This window comes from Paroedura picta, chromosome 5 (assembly GCF_049243985.1).
Source record: "Paroedura picta isolate Pp20150507F chromosome 5, Ppicta_v3.0, whole genome shotgun sequence".
Classification (NCBI taxonomy): domain Eukaryota; kingdom Metazoa; phylum Chordata; class Lepidosauria; order Squamata; family Gekkonidae; genus Paroedura; species Paroedura picta.
In genome coordinates this window covers 129,141,255-129,157,765 of record NC_135373.1, presented here as the reverse complement: position 1 = coordinate 129,157,765, position 16,511 = coordinate 129,141,255, and the positions used below count along the sequence as shown (strand labels likewise).

At 55.9% G+C, this 16,511-nt stretch overlaps 1 protein-coding gene across 3 annotated transcripts; it reads left to right on the top strand.

Moving 5' to 3' along the window:
- Positions 1-14: 14 nt before the first annotated feature.
- Positions 15-9,810, top strand: DENND6B (DENN domain containing 6B). Of its 3 annotated transcripts, XM_077340627.1 has the most exons (20): positions 16-215; positions 334-372; positions 492-534; positions 642-748; positions 960-1,040; positions 1,569-1,674; positions 2,431-2,510; positions 2,643-2,705; positions 3,002-3,057; positions 3,344-3,466; positions 3,595-3,690; positions 3,799-3,893; positions 4,108-4,173; positions 4,842-4,906; positions 5,180-5,269; positions 5,488-5,541; positions 5,849-5,958; positions 6,190-6,292; positions 6,900-6,974; positions 7,779-9,810. In XM_077340627.1, exons 1-20 carry the CDS (start codon positions 27-29, stop codon positions 7,899-7,901), a joined length of 1,764 nt encoding a protein of 587 aa, XP_077196742.1. In that variant the 5' UTR covers positions 16-26; the 3' UTR covers positions 7,902-9,810. The 3 variants fall into 3 exon arrangements, with proteins under 3 accessions (XP_077196744.1, XP_077196742.1, XP_077196743.1); XM_077340629.1 differs by lacking the exon at positions 1,569-1,674 and having other exon boundaries at positions 15-215; positions 642-752; XM_077340628.1 differs by lacking the exon at positions 960-1,040.
- The last annotated feature ends 6,701 nt before the right edge of the window (positions 9,811-16,511 follow it).

The window sequence follows — 16,511 nt, the reverse complement described above, 5'->3', positions numbered from 1 at the left end:
CCGGGCCTCAGCAGGAGTCCCCGCGCATGCGCCCCTCGCCTCGCCCGTCCCGGGGTCCCGCCGGCCTCCCTCCCTCCCTCCTGTCGCGACGCCGGGGTCCCGGGCGGGGGGGGGGGGCGTCCGTGGCCATGGCGGCGTCGCGGGGCGGGCTGGCGGCGTGGCTGGAGTGTGCGTGCGCCGTCACCTTCGACCTGGAGCTGGGCCAGGCGCTGGAGGTGGGCTGCGGGGGGGGGCGAGGGGGGAGGGGGGAGGGGGTCCTGGCGGCGCCCCCCTTCGCGATCTGAGCCGGCCCTTCTGTTCTCTCTCTCCGTCTCCCCCCCTGCCCGCCCGCAGCTGGTCTACCCCCCCGACTACCCGCTTACCGAGAAGGAGGTAAGGAGGGGGAGGGGGAGGGGGAGGGGGAGGGGGAGGGGGCGCGGGCGGGGTGGGGTGGGGGATCCTCCCCGCCGCCGCCCTCCTGACCGCCCCTGGGCGGGCCGCGTGTCTTGCAGAAGGCGAGCGTGTGCTTCCTGGCCTTCCCGGACTCCTACTCAGGTAGGGGGGTCGGCAGGTGCGGGTTGGGGGGGGGGAGTCGTGCCCCCTGCCCTCCCCTCCCCTCCCGCGCCCTTTGCCGCAGCGCCTCTCCCGCCCTCCCCCGACAGGCGGCCTCGGCGACACGCAGTTCAGCTTCCGATTCCGCCGGGCGGGCGGGCAGCGGGCAGCAGCGCCGCAGGAGACCTGGGACCGGGACGCCCCGCCGGGCCTGCAGGTAGGTAGGTAGGTAGGTAGGTAGGTAGGTAGGTGGGTAGGTGGGTGGGTGGGCGGGCGGGTGGGGGAATAGAATGGGGCCCTCTTCCAGCGGGGGGGGGCTGCCCTGCCCGGGGCCCCGTGGGTGGCGGAGGGAGGGATGTGTGCCATCCTGGGCGAGGCAGCTCCCCCCAGCCCACTCTCCCTCTCCCCCCCCCCATTGGGCCCTGCAGCGGGAGCCAGCCCACTCCTTTGGCTACGTGTACTTCCGGCAAGTGAAGGACCCAGCCATGAAGAGGGGCTACTTCCAGAAGGTGAGCAGGGCGGGCTGGCAGGCACCGAGCCCCTGGGCCCTTTCTGGTCTGGCCGGCACCTGCGCTCCGGAGTCCCCAGCCCTGGCCTTCCCCGCCTCCCCTCCCTGCACAGGTAGTATTCAGAGGCACCCTTGCCTTGCCTTGCCTTGCCTGCACTGCCCATCTTTCACCATGGCCGGCTTGTGCTCCAGGGGCTGGCGAGGTGATCTCTGTGGGGGCCCTTCTTCTCCTCCATTGGGCAGCCCTTGGGGCCCTTCCAGTGGGAGTGTCCCGTGGAGAGCTATGCCACTCTGCAGGTCTCCTTTCCTCCCCACCTGCAGCTGCCTGCCTTCCTGCCCCGACAGGTATGTCAGGAGACCTGTGGGGGAGGAATACTGCTCCTGCGGCTTCTGCCCCCCACTGGCGGCCTAAGGGGCAAGGAAGCCCAGCTGGCGGGGAGAGCCCCTCCCGTGTGGGACCCCCTCGTCGGCCTGGAGTCCTGGTGAGCAGGGCAGTAGTGTGCCTGAGGAGGGGTCCTCTCTCTTCCAGTCCCTTATCCTGGTATCTCGCCTGCCTTACGTGACGCTTTTCCATTGCCTGCTGCGGCTCCTTGCCCCCAAGTACTTTGACAAGCTGGACCCGTGCCTGGAGGCAGGTGAGGGGTAGCCGAGGAACATGCTCCGAGGGCAGGGATGTGGCCCGCCTGCCCTGTGGGCACTGTCTTGTCAACCGCTTCCCTGACCTCAGCGGGGGGGGGGGGGAACAGGGGCTGCTCTCCAGCTGTAGAGATGGAGATCCGTTAGGGAGGGGACATCAAGGTACGACCAAGTGAGCCAGAGCTTGCCCTGTGAGATGGTGCAGTGCAGGTGTGCCTGATATCTTACAGGCAGCAGCTGGTGGGAGGCCTCCCCTGGAAGCCCAGAGGTGTGCCAGGGTTTGCTTGGTCATTAGAGAACAGCTCAGCTCCCCCTTGGCTCAGGGGTGCTCCTGGAGTGGGCAGTGGGGGGCTGGGAGCGATGGAGTGGGTTGTTGCCATGGCGGCATCATTCCCCCCCCCACATACACACCCCCTCTTTTGCAGGAGCTGTTGGGGAGGGGAGGCCTGGCTGCAGCCAGGACACACCTTGTCTTGGGGGTGGGGTTCGCAGCGCTGGGTTTCCCAGTGGCCGTTGCTGAGGGGGGGGGTGGTGGTCAGGGTGCTGTCTGTCTTGGCTCAGCTTGCCGTACCCTTCTCACTCTGGTTGTTGCTCTTGTCGCGTGCCCTCTCTCCCTGTCAGGTTGGCTTCAGAAGCAGCTCACATTTCAAATGAGTTGTGTCTCTTGTTGGGGGCGGAGGGGGGGGCTTTAGACGTGGGGCCCCACTGGGGCCAGAAGGACTCTGAGGCTGCTGTTGTGTTTTGGATTTTCCCAGTGTGCAGTGAGATTGACCAGTGGCCGCCTCCCACTCCTGGCCGAGTGCTGCACCTGCCGGTGATGGGCATTGTCCTCCAGGTGTGTCTTGTGGGATTCTTCCCCTTCCCAGGGTGGGGGCGGCAGAGGAGGAGGAGGAGGAGGAGAGTGGGTTTTGCAAAGGTCCCTGCATCCTCACAGCAACTGCTCTCTGGGATGGGCTCTCTGACACAGGTGAGGGTGCCCTCAAGGGCAGACAAACCTGGATCCAGCCCCGACGAGCCAGTCAGGCAGGAGGTGAGTGTTTCCTGGGCAGGAGTGTGGCAAAAGCCCCTGTGCCAGCTGACATCCGGCACCACATGCATGTGTATAGGGCACTCCCTGTGTGCAGCGCGCGGTAAGAGGGCCAGAGCTGCCTCTGCTGGTCTCCCCATGGCATTCAACACCCCATTTCCCTGGGTGACGTCTGGGTTGTGACCTGCCTTAGCCAATGCCACGGTGAAGAGGACGCGGTTTTTGACAAGCCCCCCCCCCGTGGGGGGGGAGGTCTGGCTTGCCGTGGGTTGATCTTGCTGTCTCTGCATTGTGTCCAGAGCATCCTGCCAGCCCCGCTCCTCCTCGACAGCATCCACGAATTGGACCTCTTCAGGTGAGGGCTGGCTGGGTCATCCCCACTCCCCACAGTGGGCCAGGGCCAGGGGGAGCAGGAGGGGCGGGCAGAATGGGGTGGGGACCTGCTAGGTGCCACCCGTGTGCTTTGCTATTGAGATGGGGTGCCTCCCACAGGAGATGGAGGCCTCTGCGGCCACTGTGACTGGCCTCTCCAGGCTAGCAGGGTTGGCCGTCCAGCCTTTCTCTTGGCCAGTCTGCGGAGGAAGGGGGAGTCCCTTCCCTGGCCTGCCCCTCATGGCCCGCCCAACCCCTCCCCCCCCCAGGTGTTTCCAGCCCGTGCTGACTCACGTGCAGATGTTGTGGGAGCTGATGCTGCTGGCAGAGCCTCTGGTCGTCGTGGCCCCGTCACCTGCCGTCTCTTCCGAAATGGTTCTGGCCCTGACCAGGTGACTGCCGTGCCCCACTCTGCTCTGAGGCTTGGCTCTCCCCTGCCACTCCGAGCATCTCTGTGGGCCTCCCCCCGTGGCTGGAGGCCACATCTCCTGGCCCCTAATGGGTGGCCTTCCTCCTCCAGCTGCCTGGCTCCGCTGAGGTACTGCTGCGACTACCGGCCCTATTTCACCATCCACGACAGCGAGTTCCGGGAGTACACCACCCGCACGCAGGCCCCGTAAGTGCCATGGGCTGGGGGGAGGGCGTGGTGCTTTCCGCAGAGGATTCCCCTCCCCCCACCACCACCCTCCCTCTCTCTCTGTCTCTCTGGCCTCTTTCTCCTTAGGCCAAATGTTGTCTTGGGAGTCACAAATCCCTTTTTCATCAAGACGCTGCAACACTGGCCCCACCTCCTGCGGCTGGGGGAGCTCAAGATGGCTGGTAAGGGACTGGGGGGAAAGAAGGGCTGCCAAGAGGAGGAGAGAGAAGGCTCCCAGGGGGTGGGCATGCGGGGGGCCGAAGGGGAGCCTGTGAGGAGGGTGCAGGCCTCCCCATTGCCAGTTCAGACCCCGGTCCTTGGAGGGCTTTGGGGCTGGACTCTGGTGCCGGGCAGGACTGCAGCCTGGTGTGGCCTGGGCTTCCTCTTTCCCTGCAGGAGACCTGCCCAAACAGGTGAAGGTGAAGAAATTGACCAAGCTGAAGTCCCTGGATGCCAAGCCAGGTAGAGCCAGCTTCTGGCTTGCTCTGGACCAGCCTGCCTTCCCTCGGGGGGGGGGGACCCCACAGGAGTCTTCTGCCCCCTCCCAGCCCAGGGAAAGGTTTCTGTCAGCACCGGGGTATGGGCAGGAGGGTTGTGTGTATGTTTTTTTTATTCTGCCATTCTACCCAGTTAGAGCCTTCCGAGTGCAAACATTTAAGACGATGCTAGAAATCGGCTTTTGAGCAATGTGTTGAGCAGGGGGTTGGACTCAATGGCCTGTATGGCCCCGGCCAGCTCTGTGATTCTCTGGCTCATGTTTGGCAAACAGGCAGTTAAAACAATGGGGAAGGGAAAGGAAACCAAGGGAAAGGCCTTCACTGTCGGTGTGGGAACGGGAGAGGGAGATAATCCCCCATAGGATGAGGAGGACTCACCAAGTGGGGCGGCCCTTTGGCTGTTTGCTGCCCACCGGGCCTCAGATGGCAGAGCAGGACCCCCACAGATGTTCTTGATGGCTGGACATGCCTTGCGTGAGAGCCCTTCAGCGGGTGCCCCCGTGCTGGCATCGGGAGGGCACCCGTGAAGGGGGCTGCCTGTCGGGAAGCTCTCCTCTTCCTTTTGACAGCTCTTTCTCCAGCCTTGGCTGAAGGCTCTTTCCTTTCTGCTGCTGCTGCTGCTGTTGCCTCTAGGGCTTTATTCCTCGTATAGGCCGTTCCTGCACAAGGACAAAGGGGTCCTCAAGGGACTCATCAAGGTGAGCAAAAGCTGGGGATGGATGGGCCTGCCCCCCCTCCCCAGTTTCTTTGGGGTCTGTCTCCTGTTCCCAGAAGCAGCATCCTCCCCCTTTCCCCTGGCCAGAGGGGTGCTGCCTGAGCTTGTGACGAGGGGCCCCTGTGGTGTGTGGGAATGTTGAGAGAACTCTTGACCTCTTCTTGGGGCTAGACACCATGACCAATGGGAGCCCTGGGATGGAGAGGTGGGAGGGGGTGTGGCAGTGCAGAGTGCCTTGCTGTCTCTTGGGCTGTAGGGCATCCACAAGAAGCGGCCCTCCGAAATCCAGAGCGCCCTGCTGAGGCGGCACCTCTTGGAGCTCACACAGAGCTTTGTCCTCCCCCTGGTAAGTAGCAGGGTGGGGCGGGGCGCCCTGGGGGAAGGCACTGGAGAGGCTTGGCCCCTGCCTCCAATCCAGCTGCATTACCTTTCTCCCCAGAAGGATGTGGCCTTTGTGCTGGGGGGAGCTTCTCCATCCTGCAGCTTTGTGGGGGCTGCTGTCTTCTGCCTCCATCCACGGCTGGGGCTGGCCCTGACTGACTCCCCTCCCCTCCCCTCTCCCAGGAGCAGTACCTGACCAGTCTAATGCCGATGCAGAGAGCCATCATGCCGTGGAAGGTGCGTGGCTGCCACGCCTCTGCTGGGTTGCTGTGTTGACTTGGAGGCGTCCCTCCTGCTCTGGGGCTGAGATGGGCTAGAGGCCAGGCTGCATGTGGAGCTATGCTCTGTGGTTGGTGGGGTTCCTGTGGGGCAGCTGCTGAGGCTCGTTCCCTGAGGTCAGAGTTTTCTGACTTCTCCGTGGCCAGGGGGATGCTGGTCCTCCTGCCACAGCACCCTTTTGGGTGACTCTGGCCTGGCCCAGCAGTGCTTGCTTGCCTCTGCTCCCCGGGGCTGTTCTTTCTCATCGTGTTTCTCCCGCACCCAGAGCCCCCCTCCAATCCGCCCATTCCAGCAGGAGGAGTTCCTTAAAACCCTTGAGGAGGCTGGGCCGCAACTCACCAGCGTGATCAAAGGAGACTGGATTGGCTTGTACAGGTAGGCCACATCCAAAGGGCTCTGGAGCAGCAGGTCACAGGCCGTACTGGAGCGGGACCTCTCCAGTGGCGTCAAGGACTGGGAGGGGTCACGTGGCCTGTTTGGCCATCATTCTGTGTCCAGGGGCAGTATTTAAGGTTTGCCCAAAGCTGGGAACACCTCCCAACTTGTGGAGGCCCTCCCTCTCCTGCCTGGCCTCTCCCATGGAATGCCTCCCCCCCCCCCCGACAGGCGATTCTTCAAGTCCCCCAACTTTGATGGATGGTTCCGCCAGAGGCACAGAGAGATGATGCACAAGCTGGAGGTGCTGCATTTGGAGGCCATCTCGGAGGCGGTACGTGTGGGGTAGGGTGGGGTGGGGGAGGAAGCAGCGGAGCCTGCCATGGGGCGAGGAGGAGGCTGGGACAGGAAGGGAGACATCTGATCTGCTGCTGGGTCTCTTTGCCGGACACAGCCTGTGGGCCTCCAGGGCACCTGTGGGCATTCTTGCAGCCACTTCGTTCGGCTGGCCAGTCAGGGGTCTGGGCAGGAGCATTTGGTTTGCCCATCCACAGCTGGAAGTGGGGAAGGGGGGCAGCTGACTTTCCTCGGCTATTTTGATCCCTTGCTTCCATTGCGGGCTTATACTTGGAGAAAGACACGGATCTAGACCCTGGTTAGTTTCTGCAGCTGTCGGGGAGGGGGGGGAGTCCTGCATGGTCCTCTTTTATTGTCCTGGGATTCCCATGGTGCACCTGTGCCTGGGAATGCAGCTGGGCTGGATAAGGTAAGCCTCTTCACACATGGTGCTGGGAAACGGCCTGAAGTGTCAGGCGTTTGGGGTGTGGCCTGCCAGGCCTTGGCCAGGGGCTCTGCCCTGCCTGCCCGCCCGCCCACTCGTGGCCTTGAGAGGAAGGGTGGGGGGGCTGCCATTCCTTCAGAGAGGACTGTTCTTCCTGCAGAACATTGGGGCCTGGATGAAGCACAAGTCCGAGGTAGAGGTGGTCGACCAGGTACTGAAACTCCACGAGAAGCTGGTAAGCAGCCTCCCCACTAGCACCATGACCAGGACCAGCTGTCCTTCCACCCCAGGGAAAGAGTGGGGCAGCCTTAAGAGGCAAGGTCCCCGAACCCAACCCCTGGAGTAAAATTCTGCCCACTTTACGGCAGAATCAAAGAAACATTTCCTGGCAGATGATCACTTCAGGCTGCCCCAGGGAAAAACCCTTCCCTGTCTAAAAAAGACCAGCTTGGGGAGGGAACGATTTGGCCGAAAGGCTGCCTGGCACAGCTGCACTTGATGGACAGGGAGTGCATTCAAGGATGGAGCCAAGCAGCCACTTGGAGAGCACTTTGAGGTGTTCCACACATACCCCCCCGCCCCCCAGCATGGTTCCATCCAGGGACAGTTTCATGGCTGGAACTGCTCCTCTAGCTGGGCTCTGCCTTCCTGTGGCCTTCGGGGCATGCTGAAGATTCCCTTCTCAGCTCTCCTGTTCAGAATGTGGGTGCAGCTCAGCCGCACCCGGTCCTCAGCAGGGCTTCAGTCTGCCTGCCTGCCTGCCTGCCTGCCTGCCTGCCTGCCTGCCTGCCTGCCTGCCTGCCTGCCTGCCTGCCTGCCTGCCTGCCTGCCTGCCTGCCTGCCTGCCTGCCAGGGGCACCTGCATTGAAGGCCATGGCCCCAGGGGGAAAGGAGCTGTTTGCATAGTCCTACTGGGTGGGCCCGTGGCCTGTGCTGCTTGAATCCTGTCCTGGGAGACCAGGGGTGGGTTTTCTGAATAGGCAGGATATACTCTGCTCTGACTTCTGCGCCCCACTGTGGGTTCGGTCTCCCTTTGTAGGCACAAGTGAGAAACCAATACCTGCCTGTGAAGGAGGAGACGGTCCAGTGCGTGGCCCGGGACATCACCACCCTCATCGAGTCCCTACCGGAAGACCTCCAGTCAGTCCTGTGTCCGCAGTGAGCAGCCGGAGGCGGTGGAGCCTGGCCATTGCGGAAGTGAAGTCTAACTGCCCGCCTGCCTGTGCGGGGTGGCCTGGCCTTTCCGTGCTGGTTCCGTCTGCTCCCCCCCCCCCCCCCCCAGTTCTGGCACTCTGGGGTCTCCGTGCCTGCCTGACGATGGAGTGCAGATGTCATAGCTGGGGGCTTCCCTCCACCTGTCAAGATGGTGGACACACCAACCAACCCACAAGCCCTTCTCTGGGCATTGCTCTTGGGCAGTCATGAGGCCGAGAAAGCCACTGCCTGGCTTTCCTACCTTGGGCGGTGCAGGTGCCTGCCTCCCTTTGACAAGGAACAAGAGCTGGGAGCTCTATGGCAGTGTGCTTCCATGCTGCGGGTCAAGAAGCAAAGCTCTGGAGAGAGGCTGGCAAGTGGGAGGCGGGGGAGGGGGTCTGCCACATGACATTTGGGGGCATGGAGGGCTCTGAAGGCAGACTGAGGGGGCAGGGCCAGCCCTTCCTCTTTCCCCCAACCCGAATGTGGTTGCTGTGGGCGCAGGGAAAGCCCCAGACAGCGCATAACCTCAGGGCTGCTCCTTGAAGGCCTTGGATCCGAGAAGTGCTAGCAGGGGGAAGCAGTCTCACAGAGCCCCTATTGATCGGACCATGCTAGAAGCCCTGTGGGGTGCCCACCAGGGGATGGCTTGAGAGCTGGCGAGACTGGTGGGTGCAGAGGAGAGGGTGGTTGGGAGGGCCCCCTCAGTCCCTTGGCTCCTCTAGGGATTAGTTAACTTGATTTCTTGCAATATTACTACCCCTCCTTGGCTTGGAGGGTGGGCTTCGCATGAGAGGGGCCATAGTTTTGCCACACTCCTGCTGAGAAAGATGCAGAGAAGGACCAGCTAGGAGGCCAGGGGCAAGGAGGAGCCTCTTGTTACCAGGTCTGGGTGCCAGTGGTGCTGTTTTGCTGCTCCCTGCTGTGTAGTCTTCCCCCAACCATTGCTTGAATGTGGACTTCTGGGGGAGCTGGCTGAGGAATGAGTCTGAGGATAAAGCCTTCCAGCCTACCTTGCCACTGGACAAGCTTTCCCCTGATTGGGTGGCTTGTGTGTGCGTGTGGCGGGCCGGGTGGGGGTGGGGGGTGGGGAGGTGGCCGAGGTTGCACAAAGCGCCTCCCGTGCGTGCTTTCCCTGGTCAGCCATGGCTTCTGCAGCAGTCTGTTGCCTTTGGATAGGGCCTGCTGAGCCAGCGGGACGTCTGTATTTATTTCCTCATAAACAGACAAGTTTAAGCAAGCCAAGCTAGCTATCAGAAGGCATCTCCTGGGCAGAATTCAGCTGGACCAGTGTGCCCTTCTCATCTGGACAAGCCATCTGCTCAGAGTTATGATGATGATTATTATTAGATTTTTATTCCCCACCACTCCTGGAACCGGCTGGTGGCGGGTTACAACAGTTCATTAATAAAAACGCCAATAACACCCCATTAAAAATTAAAAACACCTTGTTGCTTTGATCCACCTCTTCTATGCATGGCATCTTCCATTGCACATTCTTTTCCAAAAAGCACAGCTGAACAGATCTAGATTTCAATGCTGTTCTTTCCCCTACTCTTCCAGAAAAGTGCCTCCACTTCTCAGACTAGACTGGCTGTCTCTTAATTGTCTCCCTTTCTGTTAGGTTAGAGGAGGTCACTATCTCTCACTCTTGGCTTATCCAGGATTTGATATTCAAGTTTTCTGTTTTTCCTTGGTTCTGTGCAGAGTAACATTTTTGTTGCAGTCAAAAGATCAAGAACCATGTTCTGAATATAATCGTGTATGAGCCCTCGGAGGAAATGACTTCTGTTATTCTGTTACGAGATCTGAACACAATGGAAAAATGGGCAAATGAGAACAAGATGCAATTTAATAAAGATAAGTGTAAAGTTCTGCATCTGGGTCAGAAAAATGAAAAGCATGCCTACTGGATGGGGGATACGCTTTTAGGTAACACTGTGTGTGAACGAGACCTTGGGGTACTTGTGGATTGTAAACTAAACATGAGCAGGCAGTGTGATGCAGCGGTAAAAAAGGCAAATGCCATTTTGGGCTGTATCAACAGCGGCATCACATCAAAATCACAAGATGTCATAATCCCATTGTATACGGCACTGGTCAGACCACACCTGGAGTACTGTGTGCAGTTCTGGAGGCCTCACTTCAAGAAGGACGTCGATAAAATTGAAAGGGTACAGAGGGGAGCGACAAAGATGATCTGGGGCCAAGGGACCAAGCCCTATGAAGATAGGTTGAGGGACTTGGGAATGTTCAGCCTGGAAAAAAGGAGGTTGAGAGGGGACATGATAGCCTTCTTTAAGTATTTGAAAGGTTGTCACTTGGAGGAGGGCAGGATACTGTTTCCGTTGGCTGCAGAGGAGAGGACACGCAGTAATGGGTTTAAACTTCAAGTACAACGATATAGGCTAGATATCAGGAAAAAAATTTTCGCAGTCAAGAGTAGTTCAGCAGTGGAATAGGCTGCCTAAGGAGGTGGTGAGCTCCCCTTCACTGGCAGTCTTCGAGCAAAGGTTGGATACACACTTTTCTTGGATGCTTTAGGATGCTTAGGTCTGATCCTGCGTTGAACAGGGTGTTGGACTAGATGGCCTGTATGGCCCCTTCCAACTCTATGATTCTATGATATTTGGAATTCACTAAGACCACTTCTCTGACGTTTTCACACTACTGAGCCCTTTGCAACACATGCCTGAAATATCCTGTGGCTGCATTTCACACAGACAGGGATTAGCGTGTTACCTCCAGTTTGGGAGGTTAAATACTATTGGTATTTTATGTACATTTGCTTTGAAGGAGCAAAGATTGTCTCCTGGTCATTCTCTGTTTTCAGGCATAGTGTTTTTGCTCCTTTTAGAAGAGGAGTAGTTCTTTGTATGCCACTTTTTCTCTACCCGAAGGAGTCTCAAAGTGCCTTCCAATCATAGAATAATAGAGTTGGAAGGAAGCTCATGGGTCATCTAGTCCAACCCCCTGCACTATGCAGGACACTCACATCCCAGTCACTCATCCACTGTCACCTACCACTCCCTTGAACCTTCCCAGAATCAGCCTCTCCATCAGATGGCTATCCAACCTCTGCTTAAAAATTTCCAAAGATGGAGAACCCACCATCTCCTGAGGAAGCCTGTTCCACTGAGAAACCACTCTGTCAGGAACTTAATCCTGATGTTTAGATGGAATTTCTTTTGCACTAATTTCACTGATATGACAGCCTTTTAAATATTTGAAGATGGTTATCAAATCCACTCTCAGGCTAAGCAGACCAAGCTTTCCCAACCTATCTTTATACGTCTTGGTCTCCAAACCTCTCACCATCGCCTTCCCTTTCCTCTCCCCACAACAGGCACAGGCACAATGGGAGGTAGGTGAAGCTGAGAGAGCCCTGATAGTGCTGCTCAGTCAGAACAGGTCTTTCAGTATGTGGTAAGCCCTAGGTCACCCAACTGGCTGCATAGAATCATAGAGATGTAAGGAACCTCCTGAGTCATATAGTCCAGCCCCTTGAACTATGTAGGACACTCAAAACCCTATTGCACATCCACTGTCACCTGCCACCCCCTTGAACCTTCCCAGAATCAGCCTCTCCGTCAGATGGCTCTCCAGCCTCTGTTTAAAAGTCTCCTAAGAGGGAGAACTCGCCACCTCCCAAGGAAGCCTGTTCCACTGAGGAACCGCTCTGACTGTCAGAAACTTCTTATGGATGTTTAGACTCCCACCTTCCCTCACGCCTGCCTCATTTCCTATCCTATTGAATGTTGCCCCAGTGTCCCTCCGCTCACCTCCATCAGGAAACCCGCAGAGTTGTCCTTGGTTCATTTTACAGCATTTCTGACTCTCAGCAGCTGGAATTGTCCTGGCATTAGTTTCCATGCAGCTCAACTTCATCCTGGTTCTGCAGAACAAGGCAGGTTTGGGGATTCTTTCCTTCTGCAGGGGGGGGCAGGGGGAGGGAGAAGAAGAGCAAACCCATCAGGGTTCTGTTGCTATAAAAGGACATTACAGCCCTTCTAGAAAAGATCTATATTTTATAAATATTTATTTTCCAGCAACTCCTTATCCATTCATCCATCCATTGTTTCTCTTAATATTTGTGAAACAGCCTGGGGAGTTGAACATATCCGGGGTGTCGTAGTTGGAATAGAGCAAAGCTGGCTGCACCCTGATTCACCCTGCTTCTGCAGCTCCCATCCTTCCCTGGATGCTGGCCACTCTGCTCTCAGACTCCTGAGAGAGAGACAGAGAGTCCTGCCAAACCGCGAAGGACCCCTGATTACCTGCTATGGCTCCTGCTGCTAGAGAGAGAGAGAGAGAGAGAGAGAGAGAGAGAGAGAGATCTGCACCTCCCGGTGTCCCCTGGATCCTAGCACCCATTGCATTCCTGGTTGCAATGGGCTTTCTTGCTAGTATAAATAGAATCGTATAATTGGAAGGGGCCATACAGGCCATCTAGTCCAACCCCCTGCTCAATGCAGGATCAGCCCAAAGCATCCAAGAAAAGTGTATCCAACCTTTGCTTGAAGACTGCCACTGAGGGGGAGCTCACCACCTCCTTAGGCAACCTATTCCACTGCTGAACTGCTCTGTGAAAAATTTTTTCCTGATATCTAGCCTATATTGTTGTACTTATAGTTTAAACCCATTACTGCGCGTCCTTTCCTCTGCAGCCAACAGTAACAGCATCCTGCCCTCCTCCAAGTGACAACCTTTCAGATTCTTAAAGAGAGCTATCATGTCCCATCTCAGCCTCCTTTTCTCCAAGGTGAACATTCCCAAATCCCTCAACCTATCTTCATAGGGCTTGGTCCCTTGGCCCCAGATCATCCTCGTCATTCTCCTCTATACCCTTTCAATTTTATCTATGTCCTTCTTGAAGTGAGGCCTCCAGAACTGCACACAGTACTCCAGGTGTGGTCTGACCAGTGCCGTTTACTCCTTTTTTTCCCCTTCTCAACTCCATTTCCTTCTGTCCCCGTGGCCTCTTCCCTTTGTCTTGGACTTTGTTTTGGGACCTCTTCCCTTGTTGACCCTTGCACCTCCTCTGCAAGGGCCTGAGGAGTACCCCAAGGTCTCATTCACACAGTGTTACCTAGAAGCGTATCCCCCATCCAGTAGGCATGCTTTTCATTTTTCTGACCCAGATGCAGAACTTTACACTTATCTTTATTAAATTGCATCTTGTTCTCATTTGCCCATTTTTCCGTTGTGTTCAGATCTCGTTGAACTCTGTCTCTATCTTCTGGAGTATTTGCCAGTCCTCCCAATTTGGTGTCATCTGCAAACTTGATGGGTAGTCCCTCCACCCCCTCATTGAGATAATTAATAAATATGTTAAAAAGTACCGGACTGAGCCCTGAGGTACCTTGCTACTCACCTCCCTCCAGTCTGATGAAACACCATTGACAACAACTCTTTGAGTGCAGTTCTCTAACCAATTCCCTCTCCACCTAACTATCTGAAAATCCAGATTGCAGTCCTTCAACTTATCCATCAGAACATCATGGGGAACCTTATCAAAAGTTTTACTAAAATCCAAGTAAACAACCAAATTTCCATGATCCAGCAAGCCTGTTACTCAGTCAAAACAGGAAACCAGGTTGGTCTGGCAGGACCTGTTGGAGACAAATCCATGCTGACTTCCTTGGATCACCAAATTGTCCTCCAGATGTTTGCAGATCGCTCCCTTTAATATCTGCTCCATTATCTTCCCCACAACAGAGGTCAGACTCACTGGTCTGTAGTTTCCCGGGTCATCCTTCCTCCCTTTTTTGAAGATCGGAATAACGTTTGCTCTCTTCCAGTCCTCTGGGACATCTCCAGTCCTTAAAGAGGTCCTGAAGATGATGGACAAGGGTTCTGTACATAAATGTATGGAATTAATATCTAAAAACACCCTATACCCATCAGTTGTCTAATTTTTCTACTTTGGGGAAGAGAAGGAAAGTAGAGGAGGGGAGGGTCTTATTGGCCCTGGCAGCCAAATCAGGCAGCCTTTTTCAACCTTTTGACCATGGAGGAACCCCTGAAATATTTTTCAGGCTTTGAGGACCCCCGGAAATGGTGACCTGCCCCACCAGAGAAATGGGTGCAGAAGCAAGGGGCAGGAGCCAGCTAATGGTCTTTCCAGTGGGGAGAAAGAGACGAGGCCCATAGAGCAGTAGAGGAAGGGGGCTCCAGGGATGTCTAGTGATGTCAGTGGCCATCCACACGTCTGGGAAAGGCTGTGTAACTCCTGTAGCGCTCTGCCGGAATCCTTGGATTAGGGCTTTGGCAGGGAGGCCAGCAGGTGTTATTTTTGGGACTCAACCGTAGGCCTGGCAAAACATGGCAAAGAGCTGTGTTTCTCCTTGTTTTTGCCACAGCTAATAGCCAGATCTGGCTTGCAGGATTTGCCCTGTTCATTGACTTCCCTTCTTCATTCACCCCCCACCTTTCATCCCATTGTGTGCCGGCTGAGGTTTCCATGATTCCTCTCTGCGCCATGTTATTTCACGATGACCATTTGCTCTGTCCAGCAGACAGAGAGCGTGGCTGGTCCGAGATCTTTGAGGTGGAGGGGAGGTCTCAGCCTGGTGCTCCCATCTCTCTACCACACGGGCCTTCCCCCTGGCATCTTGCTTTGGTTTCGCCTAGTCTTCCTGCACTCTGCATAGCTCAATCTGCTTATTTGGTGTGCTACTCTGAGATACTCTTCTGGAATTGCCACCTTGATTCTTAATTTCTTGCAAGCACCAGCTGAGTTCCTCTGCTCTGCATTGAATATATAGTTTATATTAATATTTGAATGTCACTCTTTCCTGAAGTCTCAGGGTGTCTCAAAACATATTGAGAAAATACATGATTTTAGGATATGATAAAAACATCCATATAAATACATCATTTTTTTTTTTTACAATCAATTGGATTTGGTCTCCCCCTCCACCGCTACCCCCACCCCCCCCACCCTACCTCCACTAGCTCTTTGTGTGGCTGGTGAGCGGCCTGGCTTGCTGGAGGGGATAAGCAGGGCATTGCAGCCTAGCCCGTGGCGGCATCCCTGAACCGCAGCTCTGCTTGTCTCCCACTTGCAGGGATCACTTTTGATGGGTGCTGCTTAAGAAGGGCACCATGCTAGTGCCATTTCCAGCACCAGAGGGGGACGTATACATTTTGCTCCGTGGCCCCCATTCCTGTGCGGAGTGGGAGGGGTCAGGTTCTGGGCAAAAGGCCCGTGTCCACAAACTGCTTCCTTGCTATGGCCATCTTTCCGCCGTTTCTTAGCCTTCCAAGGCTTGCGGCAGATTTTGCTCCCTTTATTTATTTTAATTATTTATTTATTAGATTTTTATACAGCTCTTCCATACGGCTCAGGGTGGCTTTCATATAACATTGCAGGGTGATACATGGAACAACCTAAACATATAACAAAGTCAAAAATATCATCAACAATAATCCAACAGTGGTTCTGGATCAACACAATTTCAGTGGTCATATATCAACAATATATCAGGAACAGCAGCTTAGATAAGGCCCCCAGAGAGGCCATGGAGGGGATGTCTGAGGGGAACCTGCGGATATTCCCAGGTTTGGTTGGTCTCAGGGCAAATGCCCGGTGGAGGAGCTCCCTTTTGCAGGCCCTGTGAAATTGTAGGAGTTCAGGCAGGGCCCTGATCTCTTCAAGGAGCTTGTTCCACCTGATGGGTCCAGGACAGAAAAGGCTCTGGCCCTTGTTGAGGACCAATGTGCATCTTTGGGGCCAGTTGGCGGTGGCGGAGCGTAATGCTCTTTTGGGGGTATAGGCAGAGAGATGGTCCTCTCAGGTACACTGGACCCAGACCATGTATGGGCCTTGATTACCAAACCCTTAAGCCAGATCTGGAATTCAATTGGGAGCCAGCTCAGTTGTTGAAGAGGAGGGTGACTTGAGCCCCCCTCCAGAGATTAGTTGCGCACCAGCCAGTGCTAGACCAAGCATCATTGTTTTGTCATTGCTTCTACATGGACTTGAGGACATAATTCAGGACCATCCTCTGCCCTTTGGCCAGCAGGATCTTGGGGCCTGGCCTGCTGTAATCATGGCACAAATGTTTCCCTCTGCAGCACAGGGTCTGGCTCAAGGAAGGGAGCAGCTGCTGTCTTGCAAGCCCCCCCCCCCCAATGCATGTGCAATGGAGAAATACCCCCACCCCCACCTGAGCTGTAATGTTTGACCTTGGTTAATACCGCATGCCGTTGGTCTCCTGCTTCCTTTATTATGGACAAATCTCAAAAGAGCTGGTTTCTGTTCTCATAACATTGCTGCTGCTGCTTGTCTAGAGGGGGGGGGGGGTGGCCATGCATTACATTGGTCCTTCATCATCTCCTTGAGTATCATGGGCCTGTGAGATTATATACAAGTGTGCCAATAGCCAATTAAAAAAAATTAAGTGTCTTGTTAGTTGCAAAGTCATGTCTGGACCCTTCGTGACCCCATGGACAATGATCCAGTTTGGTGTAGTGGTTAGGAGTGAGGACTTCTAATCTGGCAAGCCGGGTTCGATTCTGCACTTCCCCACATGCAGCCAGCTGGGTGACCTTGGGATCCCCACGGCACTGATAA